General features: G+C 40.3%; 1 protein-coding gene across 2 annotated transcripts in view; it reads right to left on the minus strand.

Moving 5' to 3' along the window:
- The window catches only part of IGF1R (insulin like growth factor 1 receptor), a gene marked incomplete at its 5' end in the record, with an annotated part of 193,183 nt that overhangs the window by 18,776 nt on the left and 156,436 nt on the right, over positions 1 to 17,971 (minus strand). The window contains 10 exons of one of the 2 annotated variants that reach the window (XM_082321420.1): positions 1,330 to 1,400; positions 2,819 to 2,921; positions 3,977 to 4,136; positions 4,473 to 4,609; positions 6,120 to 6,406; positions 10,704 to 10,908; positions 11,069 to 11,236; positions 11,980 to 12,218; positions 13,562 to 13,688; positions 15,693 to 15,907. In XM_082321420.1, coding sequence (XP_082177546.1) covers positions 1,330 to 1,400; positions 2,819 to 2,921; positions 3,977 to 4,136; positions 4,473 to 4,609; positions 6,120 to 6,406; positions 10,704 to 10,908; positions 11,069 to 11,236; positions 11,980 to 12,218; positions 13,562 to 13,688; positions 15,693 to 15,907 — 1,712 coding nt within the window. Of the gene's footprint in view, positions 1 to 1,329; positions 1,401 to 2,818; positions 2,925 to 3,976; positions 4,137 to 4,472; positions 4,610 to 6,119; positions 6,407 to 10,703; positions 10,909 to 11,068; positions 11,237 to 11,979; positions 12,219 to 13,561; positions 13,689 to 15,692; positions 15,908 to 17,971 lie in introns of both variants that reach the window. The other variant, XM_082321419.1, reaches the window with a different exon arrangement.

Consider the following 17,971-nt stretch of genomic DNA (forward strand, 5'->3'; position numbering starts at 1 on the left):
AGCTCCACACGTACATAATCCGTACACAGTATGGGCACGTGCTCATTACAGAAAACCTCTATGTGCGTGTGGTGGGGAAACTAATTAATTATCTAGCAAGTGGGGTTCCAGTGGGAACCTAGTTGCTTTTTGTACTTTATTATTTTTTTAAAGCAATTCATTTAGCCAGAAAGCTGAATTTCCGGGGTTCTCCATTCCATAGCAATCCAGCACATCGGCTTTCTAGAGATGCAGAGCTGAGGATCCCTGGACTGCCAGGCTCATTCAGCTCCTGCTGCTGCTCAGGGACAGCCAACACAAGGACTGGCAAGAAGTTCATCTACACCATTAGCAGGCACCACCTCCTGCGATAGTGAAGTACAGGAAAACAATACAGACATACAGAAAGCAAAACCAAAAAAAGCACGTTGTTCTAGGAACAGCAATTTTGTTTTAAAGAATTCTTATTTCCTGGATGTTTTTAAAGACTGGAGTATTACCCACATTACGTCTCCCACAGAAAATTCTAAGAAATTAAACATGCCCCCCAAAACTCCACACCTCACTTTAGAACTACAATTATTTCACACTGTTAGCAGAGCACTCAATGCAAATATACCAGCTGGGATCTACAACATTGCTACAGTCTAATACCTTCAAATATTGTCGTCATCAAATATATACATCAGTCACAAATAAATCAGGTCAATTTGAAACTACCTTTAAAAAACTGTTTTGCCAGCTAGAGAGAAAAATGGGCTTATTTACACTCCAGATACTAAGAGAAACAAATACTGATTACATTAAACATCCGTGCTCGTTTTAACACAAAATTTCTGCATGCGATATATCTGGAAGCCCACAATATTGCTTTTCTCTTTCTCTAACTGTGAAAAGTTGTTGGAGAGTTTTATTAGGATGGGAAGTGAGGAGACAGTGTTGTTTTTCGTTAAATGTTACTATTTTCCACGTGAGAAGTACACAGAAACCAGCAGTGGGTTTGTTCTGATAGGTCAGAATAGGGCTTAAAAGGGCAAACATGAAAGACGGTGAATTCATGAATTCTTCTTTCATTCCAGTGAAAACATCCCTGGATGAGTAGATGATAGTGTGAAATTGAAACTAGCGCATCCAAATTTGCCTCAGCTGAATAAACTACAGGAAAAATTTCAAAAACTCCCCAGTTTCAATAGAGAGGTGACATTTATGTATTATCAGTGATGGATTCTATGGCTGTGCTAATAAAATGAAGACAGAAAACAGTTTTACCACATCCCTTTTAGAGTTTTCAGTCAGACACGAACAGAACATATGAAAGTAAAAGCATCAGAAGTGTAAGGCCACACTTACCATCTGAAGCACTGAAGTACTCAGGGTTCACAGAAGCGTAAAGTACTCCATTGCCCAGTCTGTCACTGTTCCTGTTGAAATATTTTTTTTCTGTTTTAATTTTTAAACCTAAGTAAATTTCAGGCCACCTCCTTCTACAGCTTTTCCACCATTTACTCAACCACAGAATATTATTTGCTGTACGTGGAGAGCTTTTCAGACAAAAGGGGACAAAGCAAGTTCTTATTCTACCTCACATAATCAATGGGAAAAGAGCCCTGAACAGCTTTCCTGGGAAACCAGCAGTCTTCTCTATACCAAATCAGCACCAGAAAAGTGTAAACACAAGGTACTTCTAGCTGCTGGGCAAACTTCCTCTAAGAAAGGCAGCGGTATGGTAATACACCCAGGAGACCTGCAGCTGAGAACATACTTTAACATCACCTGCTCTACCGTGGGAGAGAAGTGATCCAGCAAAGGACCAGACTGTTTTTAATGGGGAATTCCATGCAACCATAAGTGTTTCTATTATTTTATTTTAGAAACACACACACACACACACACTGCCCACCCTCCAATTTTACTGGGGTGATTTTCAGAGTAAGACATATTTATTCAGCGCCGTGAGAGCTCTGGCAGGAGGCAAGCTGTAGAAATAAAATTACCAATCAGGCCCCAGAAAATCAAACACAAAACATTCTTGTGGGCTGGAACAGCAGTTTAAAGAAGGATGAGTTATCAGGCATTTCACCTAGAAGAGCTCAAGGGGAGGCCAAGCAGGTACTGTACTTCCCTAGATAAAAGCCCTTTCTGGAGCGCTTGAGGAGAACTGGTACTACTGTCTGCACACAAATGAATTAGAGCTGGAAATAATGGGACACTCAATAAGCATAGTTAATATGGGTGTAATAAAAAAACCTCCATATCTAGAAAGTTGCAAGGTTGAACATTTGCACTGACTTCTATTAAGTTCTCATTATGTATTTCAATTAAATAAAAAAAAAAAAATCACTAGTTACAAAAAACAAAACTGAGGAAAACAAATAAATAGAACAGTCCCCTAGACTGCTCTGTCCAGGATGTAATTTTTAAAGTGGATGTAAAGACTTCAAAAAACCTCTAGAATTGGCAAGAAATCAAATTAACCTAAATTGAACTAAGTTTTCATGATTTAGATTGACCCATATTTCAGTCAAAGCTTCTGATTATGCAGGTTCAGTGTCTGCCATCATTGTCCCAGTGGATATGTTCCTGACAAACCCTTCCTCTTCCCTCTCAAACATGATACTGTAATAAAAAGCCTCTTCATATCTCAAGCAGCAGCCAGATGCTTGCTGGTAACTCTAAACCACCTCTTTTTACACACCAACAAGACAGAATCTGCTTAAGCTTCTCGAGTCCTCTGAATGCCATTTCCCTTTTTAATTTCCAACTTGCTCCATGGGCAGAGATTTGAAAATAAACACTCCCCTCCTGCAGTTTTAACCACAAGCACATACATACGACTCACCTCTTTTTGTTGAAGACGTACAGCATTATCAGTAATCCCCCAATGATGAGCAGGAAAGCAATAGGGAGCACAATTATCAAGTGCAGGAAGTTTCCATAGTTTGCTGCTGCAACCAACAAGAAAACAATTGTTATCAGGGTTCCTATAAAATCTCCATTAACAAAGAAACATTCAAAACCCACTCAGTATATTTCCATACAGGGAAGAAATCAAAGTACTCATTTTCTTGTCTGATGTGGAAAAATGTACTCGGAAACACTCCCTGACTGCAGATGAGTGGAACAAGAAAACAGGCAGTGAAAAGTATTAATTTTGTACAGAACAGTGTCTGTCTGGGGTTTGTTTTCACAAGTTATGCTTAAGGACTTACATTCCTCAGTGAACAATATGTAATTGTTCACTTGCATATTCACCTTTTTTTCCATCTTTTGTTCACCTTGCAATTACTTATATTCAGAATATGCACACGCTGCTCTTTACTTCAAGTTCTTCAAAGTCCAGCAATTAGAAAACCAAAAAGGAATACAAGATGCAGGTCCAATTTTCTGTGGATACATCTGCTCTACAACTAAAATACAGAAGTTCTTGAGAGGGTCTCTGTGGACGCTACGGTGGTGTTTTTCCAAAAGATAAATTACTCCCACTGTCAGGACCAGCATCACCCTTTCATCAGGATGTTATCTCTACCAAATGTCACTCGGAACAGGTCATATGAAAAAGCATCTTGATATTTAAAAAAACCTGCCAGCCAAAAATCTAAACAAATTATTTGTTTCTTTTATTATTTTGTAATTTAAAGCAGGTTTGCCTTATTGCCACAGGTTTTGTACAATCCAACTCCATGTTGTTATGGCTAACATTACATTCCCAGCATATCAAGTCACAGTAGTGTGCTCTACACACCCACCACCTGGTTGCACCTCTCATATATATAGAATGCATACAACAAAAGGACCACACCTCAGATATGCCTCCTGGTTGTCAACACTTGCCGAAAAATGGAACAGAGAAGAGTTGTCAAAGAAGCATCAGCAAATAAGAGGAGTATTCAGAGTACAGGCGAGAGGCTCATACGCCCAGTTACGTACGTAAATATCAGGAATTATTAAAAAGACAAGAGTCCCCCAGTTTGACACAGCCAACAAACATTCATCTTACATTTGGGTTGCACATAGAAAGAGACTGGCTCAGTCCATGACCCGTTCCCAGCTAACGAGGTGGCCTGAACTCTAGCAGAATAGTTTCCAGGGTTCAGATGAGTTAGTTTAGCTCCTCCAAGCTTCTTGTATTCCTGTCTGGAAACACATTCCCGCTTCTCCTAAAAGAAAAAAGCAATTTACAGTTCATGTTAATATCTTCACATTCCTTCATTCTTGAGAAAACAATAAGGCTGCAGAATAAGCTAGTTTCTATAACTAAAAGCCCCATCTGATCAGTTTTTCTTCAAACACCTTAAGGAGGTATGCGGAATTCAAAAACTGTCAAACTAAATGAAACAAAGGAACGGCATGCTGGTTGGTGCCGGGTGTTTGAAATCGCAATTTCTATCTTTGGTCTGCAGCACCGCACAGAAGCATGTTAAGAAAGATCCCATTTTGTGTATAAATTAGAGTTACAAGCAGTAACTCTTAACAGAGAAATGTCAAATCCTCACCTCTCCATGCTGCCCATATTTGATTTCATACATTAGTATCAGCCCATTTGGATTTGCTGGCTCTAACCACTTCAGGTAGACAGTGTTTTCTTCTTTTGCTTCCCATGCTACCGTTCCTGGAATGTTATCTGCTCCCTCTGTAAAATATTCACAAGTGATGTGACAAGAACGGCTATTACTGAAACAGGAACTTATGCAACAATTGAGGAAAATAAAGGTTCATACTATTCTTTCGGTATCAAAGCATTGCAGTAAGTGCTATTCAAAGATCCAGAGAACAAAATGCATTGGCCAGGGGCCTGTTGAAGAGATTGCTAGCAGAGTCCGAACTGCCGATTGCCAGAAAAACAGTGCGGTGTGTACAGCTTCACCAGGCATGGGCTCTGTGTTAGTCACTGTGCTCTGTGTGCCAAAAAAACCTGTTTACCAGCATCTGGTTCTTCCTTCCAAACTTTCCACGACACCAAAATGGTGCAGAGACAGCTATTCGCACCGAATGGCTGTAAACAGCAACCTGTCTGCAAATGGCTGTAAACACATAAGATCTGCCCCACTGTCACCCCTTTCCTAAAGCATCCAGGCTTAGGAAATCTGTCGCCGTTTAAGAGAGTCTCATCAGCAATTCAGGAACTGCTTTACCTGTATTTCATTCTTGATAATTTTCTGTGTTTTATTCAAAAACGGGAATATGAAGACCATTTCAGTCAAAGAAAAAAAGACCACTTTTTCAAAAATACAGTTGTTAGGTTTAGAAGAAAACAGAATTGTTTGGCCTTTAATTTTCAGAGCCATGCGCTAAAAATCTGGGAACACTTATTTCCTTTTCCCTGATCTCACAGATTTCCGTATTTCCTTGAAATAAGCAATACTTTTTGCCTTTTTACTGACACAGCTGGATCCGGATTACGATAGTCTTTCCTTCCAGAAACAAAACAAAATTGCTACCATTCTGCATCAAATATTCCCAGACATCTGCTGGAGTCAGAAGCTCTTTGCTAGATGCATATGAGCTTACACTAAAATCATCTCTATTCTTCTCAGAAGAAGTACAATCTGTAGAAGTCCCAAACATGAGTACAGCATTCAATGCTTCCTATTTGAAGTACTCTAGATGCCGGCGATTGGGCACAAAGCAACACAGTACTCCCCCTGTTTCCAGGCTGGACAAAGGCATGGTCACTCTGTGACAGAAGCAACATTTGGCAAACATTCCCACCAGCAAAACTCTTAACATCTGCAAACAGTTCAGAGTGAACACAGCAAAACTAAACATTAGCTGAGAAACGTTCCCCTGTCTCTATTCAAGCATACGGGGAACTGAAGAATAAAACCTTTCAACCCACCATGTCTGTAGTTATCACCTATATATCACTGGGAAATGGATTCTCTCATAATTATCTCGGTAGTCAACGCATGCACTTCTGATCACAGGACAGACTCAATACGTATCGCTCAGTAGACACAAGAGACCAGTCAAGGACATTAAACTACTGTAACAAAGTTTTATATAGTTCCAATTTATTTTCTTGTATATAATTTTTTTATTATACCCCGATGTTTTCCTGACTGTTTTTGGAGGGCTTATCCTCCCTGGGATTGATCTCTCCCCAGAAAATAAAACAAAGCTTTATACTTGTGAGAGCATACCTGAAGGCATGGTTCTTGCAAAGACAAAGTTGGAAGCACTACAACCAAGTGTGTCGGCTTCGTGGTTGCAGCTGTGAATATCAATGCGGTAAAGAGTAAAAGGCTGGAGATGGGAGATCACAGTTCTCTCCTTGCCATCCACTTTGGTCTCAAAGAACGGGTATTCCACCTCACTCTCCTCTGCATCAGAAACATTGGTGAAGTGATCTGGCCCAGTCGCGTTCCTGTTTCGAGTGGCCAAAGTGGCATTTGCGATTCGGAACACGTCCCTCCGCTTCCGATCGGGTCTGTGGAGCAAGCAGACAGTTACAGTAAAGGTCTCTTCAGGGAAACACCGCTTTTCCTCCAGCTCTGTGCAAAAAAACCACAGTAAAATAGGTAACTCTGCCATTAAAAAAAGCTAAATAAAAGAAACTGCAAAACACGACAAAAGCTTTCTCTTAATCGGAACCTGCAGCACGTCAGCACATCCTATTACTCTCTTTTGGTCAGAAACCAATCACCACTCTGAAGCTCACACTGCGCCCCAAGATAAACATGCAAACTTCTGACCTCACACAACAAACCGAATAGCAAAAACGGCTTCACTGTTACTCAATAAGCATCTTAGATTTGTATTTAATGACAGTAATGTTGACGCTTAAAATAAAAATCAGATGCTAAAGGTTGAAAGGGTTAGGGAAAAAGTGTTCTGAAGTTTGCTGGATTAGCAAAGCTAACTCCGTCGGCTTAGCTTTCTTTTCAGTTGCAATGAAATTACAGCACTTTGAATGTATTGCACCGAGAAAAGAAACCCTGGAAGGCAGGTGAAGCCATGAATGTTAACCACCACTAATGTGTGCTAAGTTGTGTATCTCTACTTCTCTCACCCAAACAAAAGCTCTGCAAAGGAACAATCTTCCTGTATGAGAAAACACAGTACTAATATGGTGTATTGCAAGAGTTCACCAAGCAACTTTGCTTTGCCTTACAGGCATCTGTATGAAAGTTATGCAGAGTTAAAAACTGGAGGATTTATAGCAACACTACTGCTTTCTCAAGTCTAAGAAACTATTGTAGTGGACAGGCCTGAATGTCAGTACAAGTGTCAATATGAAAATATTCTTACAAACATGTGGATGGTGTTAGCTAATCAACACACGATTGCTACACATGAGACTTGTCACTTGGTCTTGTTTCAAATCCAAGGCTCTTTTGCACAGGAGCACTAACTACCTAGGGAAAGCTGGCTTTTCCAGCTCCTGCTCTCCTGGTCTCTGAAGTTTGCAAGACTGCTCACACCTGGAAAGCAATACACCAGGGGAGTTAAAGAAAAATGTAAGAGTCACACTACAAAAACAGTTTTGCCTTGAATCCCATCCCACCTGAAATCACTTAGCCAGTGCCATTTAGCACCTGGTCAGTGCAGTGGCTATCAAGGACAAAGATGAAGTCTAACACATTTCTACCAGAGAGTTACAAGTCAGGCGGATAAGGCCTCCCTCAAACACACAACAGGAAGAAAGATGACTCAACAGAAGTTAATTCGCTGTCAAATATACCATCTTAGTACATTCAGCCACAAAACAGCATGCTGCAGAGAGAGCCAAAAACAGCCTGACTTGGTTTTGAAATCTTCTGGCAGAGGCTGGATGAAATTTTTTTTAGGAGTTCGCTATAAAATTTTCCAAAATCCTTTTACTATGTCTTGAGCAGTCTTTTTGACACTCTCAGATGCCATGTAAACACAGCACGGAAATAAACGAAGACGAGGAAAAAAATTCCTACTTTATCAAGAAACTGTTTTAAGCTACATACAAGTGAATGTTGTAACTTGTCAGTGGAGTATGGGGGAACTTCGTAGGAGATGTAAGCACTTGTGCCTCCTCTACACTGGTGTTTATGGAAGTTACTAAAGCTATTCATCTTGCTTAGGATGAGTATTCATTTACTGCTTTAATGCAGTGGAAAGAACAAACTTTTGAACTGCTAGAAGCACGGGATGCCCAGCACTGAACTGATCAGCGTTTGCACAGATTTTGTGATAAAAGCAGTGAAAAAGGTAAGTTCCTTTTCAATCAACCACAAAAGCATGTGCCAATGCAAGAATCCAAAAAGCCTGACTTTGCCTGTCACTGCCTTTATGGGATGCATGAGGTTTCAGCTCTTTGGGGAGGGGAGAGGGGGGAAGTACAGTCCTACCTTGCCTTTGGGGAAAAAGATAAAGAGAAAGCAATACATAACTTGTTGGTGAAAACTACAGTCGTATCAGGAAGGGAAAAAGACCTGCAGGATAACCACAAGGCAAATATGATTAAAACATCAACGGATTTCACACCATTGCTTTTCTGTCAAGCAGCTTCCTGCTTTCGTGAAAGGCACAGAAAAGGCAAAAAACAAGCATCCAAGGAAATAAGGAAAAGTCTAGAGATAAAAACATGAAAATTCATCTATTCTGTTAAAGGACAGGAAGGAAGAGAAATGTAAGATAAAAATTAGAAAACAACACTATAATAAATTACATCAAATTGAAATTAAAAAGAAGAAAAAAATGTGGGTCATTTAACGTAAAAGCTAACTGTCCATACTTTATGGCAATTTTACGTTACTTCTCAGATACCTGCTACCACACACAGAGCCCGTCTCATCCTGCTCATTAGAAAACCAAAAAAACTGAAGAATAACTCATCTTCCTGTGGTTGTGAGTGTCTCTTCAAGACCAACCATAGTTCTAATGTTTGAAATCCACCTCACCACTGCAGCAATACACATGGGGTCATCCAGAAGTTGCACACAAGATTAGATCAACAGGCTTTTTAAACAACCTTAAAACCACCCGGTCAAATATTTTCATGCTGTATTACAGGCTGCATCTCTTTCATAAGAGATGAGACAAGTAGAACACTGGAAACAAATACTATTATTGAGGCTTGCATTAACACATTAATTAACTTCTCCCTTGGGAAAGGGGGGGGGGGGGGGGGGAATACATCAGCAAATAACAAGCTGCTTAGATTTGTCCTGTGGAGACGTCTCGCTAGCTCATAATCTTTAATTTCCCTGACATACAGTCTCTTTAAAGTTGCTTAGCTATGCAGCTGTTTCTGAGCGCTGTACCTTATCTGCCCTTGCTGTTACAAAACACACCCTTATGACAGTAAGTTAAGAAAAAGGGGAAACGGTCAAGCTTTCAGGAAATTTTGTGAACTGGTCAGTTTATTTTTTACTGTCTGAGTTCAAGGTTCTATGAGTTTCCTTTGGGAGTGGGGGGAGTGCAAGAAAATTTGGGAGACAATAAGCAACGCATTTTAAATGACAAAGCTTTGATGAAATAAAAAAATTCCTTTGTAATAGACTTTCAAGTAGTTTAGACCTGACACATGCCTTTCAAAACTCCTTGCTGTGCTATTTCAAGTCCAAGATCAGACCACACTTAGAAGATTTCACATTGCTCGGGAATTACATCCTGACCAGTCACGGTGGCTGTCACTCTTCTGTACCTCATCTTTACCGATGGTTCTCATCGTCAGTAGGGAAACACTGCACAAATTCAACCACAAATGCTAAATGTGACTCAAACACAGCTCAGATACAATACTTAGCACTTCCAAAGAGAGGCAGTATTTAGTTCCTCATTTTTTGGACAAAGCTAAGAAGCTCTGCACACATCACAGTCCGAACCCCAAACAAGTCAATCCAACACATCCTTGAATAAAGGTCCAAAAATCACAATGGAAAGTGAAAGAAAGCAGTTTTAATGAGCAGCAAAGCCACACTTCAGAGTTCTCAAGCACAGGACTTCACCATAAACTTCATCTGCCAACAGAGACAATGAGATAACATGCACGACTGAAATCTGATTGCTTATAGACTGTACCATAACAGCTATACACTGTGTGCTTGCTAGGCCCCAGGATCCAATTATCTAAAGTAAGAACAGCTTACATGAAGGATAAATTGGAAACTCAAGGATCAAAATCACCAATTAATTCAGCAGTATCTACTCTATGTTGCAGCATAAAATCGTTACTATTCCACTTAATGTGTAAGCGGTAGTGTTTATCATGGAAGAGTGGGCATATTTAATACTTCTCTGCAGCACAGACCCAGGAAACCAATATGCCCTTCGCAATTAGTGCAGTGAGAAAGGAAGACCAGTTTCAATTCTGTGAGGTGACTATGCCCTCAATTTCAAAGGCAAATAAATCTTCAGATTAGGAACACAAGCACTTAAATGGCTATTTAGAGAAAGATCACATCTGAAACCCTTTGTCTGCCACATGTTGCTTGTCTCTGAAACCCTTTATAGACAAAGAGCTCCTCAAGTGACTCTTGACTCTGAAAAGAAACCATCACTAAAGTCCTTGAACAATATAGGTAAGAACCCTTACTATTAGCTAAAACTGAGAGAAAGAGATGAAAATTAGTAAGAGAAACTGCCAAGTAAGGCTGCAGGTTGTCTCACACAAAAGGAAAGGCAATATTTATGTGTTTTAGGTGTTACCTACAGATGCTTTCATGTCCAGGAAGCCTGAGATCTAGGAAATGTTAAAAAATGAAATTATTAGCCCCACTTGCAAAGAGAAAGTGTCCAAAATCCATTACCTGGGGACAAAGATGGAGTTGTGAAGGAAGTTCTCAAAGACTTTCCGGTACTCTGCTTCCTCCTTCTCAGCTTGCTTTTCTGCTTCTGTCTTGGGACAAGCACAACAAGGTCCTTTTTCTCCCCCACAGCCCTCTGGCTTGGTGGGTTCAGTAGCTTCTTCTGTATCAATGGTCCCATCAGCATATCTTCGAATTGGGACTTTATCTTAAAAGAAAAGAACACAGGAGGCTTGTTTTTTTCTCTCCATATTATGAATAAGCAACAACGCATGTTTACCCATTCCCTTCCACTCGCTGTTATTCACAAAATCAGGGCACAGGCTTTAGCTCTTGTAAATAAACACAACCATGTTTCATTCTCCTACCTTTGGAGCAGTAATTGTGTCTGTAAAGGTAACTGTCCTGAGGTTGCTGCTGCCATCGCACGATATAGTAGGAGAGGTTGCCGTTGGGAAGAGAGGGAGGATTCCATTTCACAATCAGTTGGGATGAGGAGTTGGATGCTGAAATAACATCCAAGGGAATGGATGGCACTGGAGGGGAAAAAAATAGAAATAAAGGAAAGGAAGGTATTTAAACCTAGAGCATTCTACAATGTATTTCAACGCAAGCTTTCAAAGTGAATCCCAATCCGTTTCTATACTGCAAGAAAAAACACCATAGAATCATAGAATGCTTTGGGATGGAAGGGACCTTTAAAGGCCATCCAGTCCATCCCCCCTGCCATGGGCAGGGACATCTACAACCAGATCAGGTTGCTCAGAGCCCCATCCAGCCTGGCCTTAAACGTTTCCAAGGACGGGGCATCTACCACCTCTCTGGGCAACCCATTCCAGTGTTTCACTACCCTCATTGTAAAAAATTTCTTCCTTATATCCAGTCTGAATCTACCCTATTTTAGTTTAAAATCACCATCCTATTTCAAAGAAAAGATTCCCTACTTACGCCCCACTAACAACGGTTATTAAGGGTTCAACTGCAATCATGTACAGTCCCAATCCAAAGCTGTACTTAAATTTACCTTCACCAATGGAAAAAAGTCTGAAATCCTCACTCCAAAAAACTCCCATGGTTCCCAATGAAAATAATATCTGAACAACTACAGAGTTTTAATTCAAATCTTAATGCTGCTTTCATAATTACTGAAACTTTCTAGCATTATGCACATCATCTGCATATAAACTCAATTTCTGTATGAACAACAGAACCTGCATAATTACATAATAAGAATACCTGCACCATTATCAACCTCTTACCCAAGAGCCCAGGCTCTCACCTGCAGCATTGGTTCGTATATATACAATTTCACTTTTTGCTCCATGAATGTGATGGTTTTCCATCATTGTGAGGGTAACAGCCTTGACGTAAATGGCGTATTGAGTCCAAGGTTTCAATCCCTGCAGCAGAATTCCAGGATTGTTCTCTTTGTTCGGTGGTAGGTCAACATCAACCATGTTCCAGCTATTGGAGCCACACGCATCTTGCCCATCGTACTCTGTCACATTTTTGAATGGTCTAAAATAGTAAAAGAAAAAAAAGTACAAAATATTTATTTTCTCCTAAAAATTGTCATATATTTATGAGAGTGCCTCACTTCAATGTTGCTCAATGAAACAAATAAAGCTTACTTGTTTTCCATAGCAGAATAGAACAGAATAAAATTTGTATTTATTTCCAAGCACTACAAAATTCAGAGTTCAGCTTTAGCTGCAGGTCTTACCTTCAGTCACTAGCAATAAGGCAAGGTTCCCCAAGAAAACACTAAATTTCTCTTTTTTTATCCAAAACAGACAGTGAAATGGTTCAGACATATTTAGACTTTAGCTAAGCATCTATGAAACAGAAGCAACTCAAAAGAGCTATTGGTAGCGGTTGAGCTTTCTACCATAAAGAACCCAAACTTCCAAGACTGGCCTCGACGAGTCCAACAGGCTTTTCTTCCCCTTTTATTTCCACACAATACAAACGCACTTACATAGTCATATAGCTCTACTTTTCATAAGTTGCAACATTGGCGCAAAAGCATATGAAGTTTTATTCTTGTAATTAGTTACTATAGACTCATCAGCACTAAGTAGACTGTATCATAGCACACCATCACAATGATACTCTTTTTCAAGCAATGCTGGACATTAACAATTTGTGCTTCTGTGTCTTGAAGTCTCGCTCCGTATGTCATTACCAGCATTCTGAACCTCCCTTTCACACCTCCAGACTGCCTGAAGAGTTGTAATTATTGTGCTCATTTCTATTGGTCTATTTGGTCTATTTTAAATCTGAGACACTACAAGGATGTACAAAGGCAGACACCTCCCAAGAAATCAGGATCTCCCCACAGGAACCGCCCCACTCCTTCATTATCAAGAGATACTAATGGAGAAAACTACCAAAGCTAGATAACCTAAATAACCCCAAACCCTGAGTAGACAAGTCATCAAGGTGATAGGGCAAACTTCTGATCTGTGATGCTCTCTAGTCAGTACTGTGACTAGAGAAGGAGAAGATCTCAGTAAACATAATGACATGACTCACGGAGAGCTCCAAATTAGACCCCTGAGAACAGCCAAGCCATCCATCTCATTCTTTTTCAAATTTGAAACTTCCTGATGGATTTGGAATCCATTTGTAGGCTTCAATCCAATCAATCCTCTTTTTAAAGGGGGCTTGTTCTCCATCAAGAAGAGAATTTGAACAAAAGCGAGACTTGTAAACTGGATGAGATATGCGAACTGCGTAAAACAGGAACTACCCAAAGGACTTTGCTGACGAACTTTTCTCACTACTAAACCAACAGTCAGAATAGAATTGTCTACTCTCCCTTGGAATGTCCCGATTAGTCTCTGACGACATCTACTTACGCTTCTTTGTAGTAAACAGTGAAGCTAATGAGATCTCTATAATCTGGAGGGCGATATCGTTCCCATGTTAGTTTAATCCGATTCTTGAGCGTAGTGTTGGAAACAAAACGCAGAATGTGGCTTTCACCTGCGATACAAAAAGACAAGACATTACAGAGTTAGCATCACATTGCCTATTAGTTTTTGTGGTTTCTTAGGTATCAGTTTTAGCTAATTGGCCTTTCCAGGGGTGCCTATGATACCACAGTATACCAGCAGCCTTTGGCTCTGTAGAGCTTCCTATTCCATCCTACTGCATTTGAGTGCTTAAGGGTAAGCAGTGACCTTGGCAAGCATTTTAGAATATGCTGGAGCTACTTGTTATTATTTTTCCTGAAGCAGATTTTCTTTTAATGCATCATCAGAAAGCTCTTGAAAACTACTTCAGACTCTCCCTGAGCGAGGAATGAAGTCCCGTTTATTCACAGGACTGGTTTAAAAGCATTAACTTCACCATCCAACTCCAATGCACACGTGGAGCAGTAACTGGCCTCTGTGTTCTCACTTTCCAGGACAACTTCTGACAACTACAATTTTTTTCTGGCGAACGGACAACATGGAAAGCACAAAGGAGTCTACATTCCTATTTATGAGAGGCTGGACCAAGAACTCCAAAACTCAGTTCATATACGGCACAGCCATTTGATGGCAGCAACTTCCAGCTACTCCTCTGAACAGAGCTGGATGGAAGCTGGCAGCTTTGAAATGAATGGCTTCCCACTACCAACTGACTGAGCTTTCCAATCCAAAACAAAATAGCATTTTAAAAACTTAATTCTTGGATGAAGAAATTGTGTTCCAAGTGTCAACTGTGAGTTAGTTTGTAACGTTCCACAGAAGTCTCTGAAAATAAAGGGGGTTTCACCCTCATGTACACTGGCACTATTGGTGCTATCTTTTCAAAGGCAGTTTAGCTTTTGTTGATTCTTTTCCCCTTCTCAGAGTCAGAAAGCTTTCTGTAATGGTTTTTTTAAAAAACAGGCAGCGGCTGGCACTAGCCTCAGTGGTAGTAAGGACTGGCTGTGTGTCTGTAACTCCTCCAGGACTGCAAGCCTTTGCTCTATTGAATGTGCAAAGAATGGAGTGTGCTTACAAGAAGGATCTATGCCATCTGCATTTATGCATCATGCCTAAAGAGACATTCAGCAGAGTACGTGTCCTAGTTTTGTAAACACCATCCAGAACAAGAGGACTTGACTTATACACAAGATCTATTTTAATTTACTCAGCTCCAAGAACACCACAAATAGACCGAAGAAAAATGCACTGTCAGTTCTAAGAGTTTGAGTATGAAGTCAAATTCGTAAGCATTCTATCATCTTAATTCCTAGACGAGAGATTGCTTTTAAATGTATTGGTTACACCTGGAGACCTGATGTGAGGACCACTGAAGCCAAAAAGGACTTTCCAGTAACTTTGGCCACTGCAGAATCCAAAATTAAATGCAGAGACACTGAAGTTTAGGACTATTGTAGAACACTAAAAAGCGTTCTCGATTCAGAAGCAAATAATTTGAAAATAAAGCACAGAAAATTGCATTTACAACAAGCATTTCTAGCAACAACGTACAATATTCGGCAGGAGCTGACAAGAAGCTTGAACATAACAATTTGTTTTGGTGTCTACAGAACTGTTATTCAGCAGCCTTCTTAGCATCAAGAAAGAGTAGATATCTGAGAGAGGAAAATACCTATAATGATGTACATTTGCGAAGGAAACAGAGAAACTGCTCCTCGTTGGATATAGCAAAACACTAGATTTTATTTCTCCTTTCCCAGGTACACTCCTAGTGTTATACAGTGCTGCTGTCACAAAAAAGGATATTTGGAAAGCAGTCATCTTCATCCCATGGTTTTTACAGATGAGATAGTGACTACGTAACCACATAGTTTTCCATGCATGTGAACATAACTTTCACAGCTACATTTTAAAAACTGAACAAGTAGAACGACTGAAAGCCTACCATAATTTCTAAACTCTCAATATTGTAATGGTCAGCAACGTGGCAGTGTGTTGGTTTGTGGGTTGTGCTTTTTTTGACACTCTCCTATGTGGTTTGCCTTGAGATTTTTTTGTTTGTTGGTTTACTTACAAGAGGCTCTCTCCCCATTGTTCCTTGGATTTATATCTCCTTTGCTCTGTCGTCCCTTGGTTCCTGAAACTTCCTCCATACGGTAAATCTCAGAAACACACAGTTTAGGATTAAATGCAAAGTACATTTTCCCCTCCTTGATCGTCAAGTTATGATGGTTCCAGTCCCACAGCTGCTGAAGATTGTGGTTGTCAAGCACGTAGAAGGAATAATTCCTAGAAGGAAATTTTTGAAGCAAAAATATTAGTTTTAATTCATAGCCAATTCCAACCAAGAATACCTTAATATAAGCAAACTTTGAAACACTATGTTTCCTCCTATTACTTTAAATTGCTGTTCAGCAGAGTAAAGGATTTTCTTCTCTCCCATGGAGCAAGCTTTCCCTGAACACTCACTTTGGTCAGAGGGCAGGGAAATGACCATAACACGGGACTCCATGGCTGACACCACACCAGGTAAAGCCCATTCCAACATTTGTTTTAATAATTGTATAGAAGCTGCTATGAGGAATATAAATTCATGTCCTCTGAGCAGCAGGTCTCTACACTGCATTTTCGATTTGTGGCAAGTAGGAAGCAATAACCTTACATACCTTACGGGAGGAAAAGCATGGTGCAGTTCTGACAATAAAATACAATTGTGGACACAGCTGCCTTGCTTACGTTTACAAAAGCAACTGTAAGAGTTTGCATAGTGAGGTTTCCTTGCCTCTCTGTCTTAGTTTACCTCTTGGCCCAATAAAGACTTCCTACATTGTGCCAAGTTCAGTTGCGCCTATACATCAAAACCTGACAGTAAACAGTTGCGCTGACGGCACAGCACAGGATCCACACTTCAAAGTACAGCACTAACAACACAGGCAGCAGCACGTGCCGAGCCCATTCCCTAAGCACAGCAGTGGAATAACATCAACATCCTTTATTTCCACAGATACGAAATGCAAAACTGTGTGTGTAAATCCTACTATATATTAAGAAGAAATTCCTGATACCACTCGATTGTGCTGAATTGGGAAAGAAACACCCAGGTGCAGCAAAAGCAAGATTACAGGCTCTGCATTAGCAGCAAGACAACACCTGCAAAGACACTTGCATTTTGGGACAGTAGGGACAGGAATGCACAATTGAGAAATAAGTTAAAGGTCTATGTAGGTGATGAACATAAATCAAATCAACCCATCATGGCAGCATTTATTATATTCTTCTCTGGAAAGTCCCACCAACGTTAACTCCATCAACATAAAATCCATTAACAACACAATGAAGCCTTGCAACTTCTGCAAGCTGTTTTGCATTGGTAAGCCCACGTCAGTGTAGTCCAACTAGGCTTTCTACACATCCTTTTAACTACAATCAGAGTTTCTGCAGGGTAACATGGCAGACAAACCATGGGGCTCACAAGAAGCTGACATACTACTCATTTATGGTTTTCCTTCAACAACTTGGTTTGAAATTTAGCATTAATTCTTCCCTCACCTAATCTGATGTGAAAACCGTGCATTCTGGTTGCACCCTGCAACAACCACGGTTGCCGTTTCTTGTAACGTACCAAAATGCTGAGTGTATTTTCAGAACAACGTGAAAGAGAAGTGGTTTCTCCTATTTCCAAGTATCCCCTAATTATCCAGGACTTGACTGCTAATGCAGTCAATATATCTGGTACCACTTCAGGCAGATGCTGAGAAAAATGTGCTCAGCTGACAAGGGAGCACATACATGTTTGTGCTTTAAATGCATCTTGCCAGGAGAGAACAAGGGTGCTAAACTGCATGTGGGATTTGACAATCACCAAAACCTGTGTTTATTTGAGACACCTATTGCTCTGTTACAGGTGACTAAAATCTCTGCAGCTCCCTGTGCACTGCTGAAAAGATGACGCTTCACCATAATTAGCCACGTGATTAAGTGATGGCAACTAAGCTTTTCAGGGAAGACACAAAAAGCTGGACTTGGATTGAACACAATAAACAGAGGTGTGGCTTCATGACTACAGAAACCATCTTAAATATTTAATAACAGCCTAGCCTGTCTCCTGCTCCCAACTGTGGCAATTATGCTTTAGACACTAGAGATAATTCTTGTATTAAAGCAATGTGGCTAAGCTTTCAAGAGTGTGAATAAATGAGGCAAATCAAGCACACACTGGTGCTTAACACAACTGCACAGCGACTGCGCCGGAGCTGGGAGTTACTGTGGCTCATACGTTAAAGCCATCTGCACAAGTTTGAGCAGCCACCCGAGGCAAGGCAAACCGGTCCTAAGGGTTCATGTATACACTGA

The sequence above is a fragment of the Platalea leucorodia genome (genome assembly GCF_965183815.1).
Source record: "Platalea leucorodia genome assembly, chromosome: 9".
In the NCBI taxonomy this organism is placed as follows: Eukaryota; Metazoa; Chordata; class Aves; order Pelecaniformes; family Threskiornithidae; genus Platalea; species Platalea leucorodia.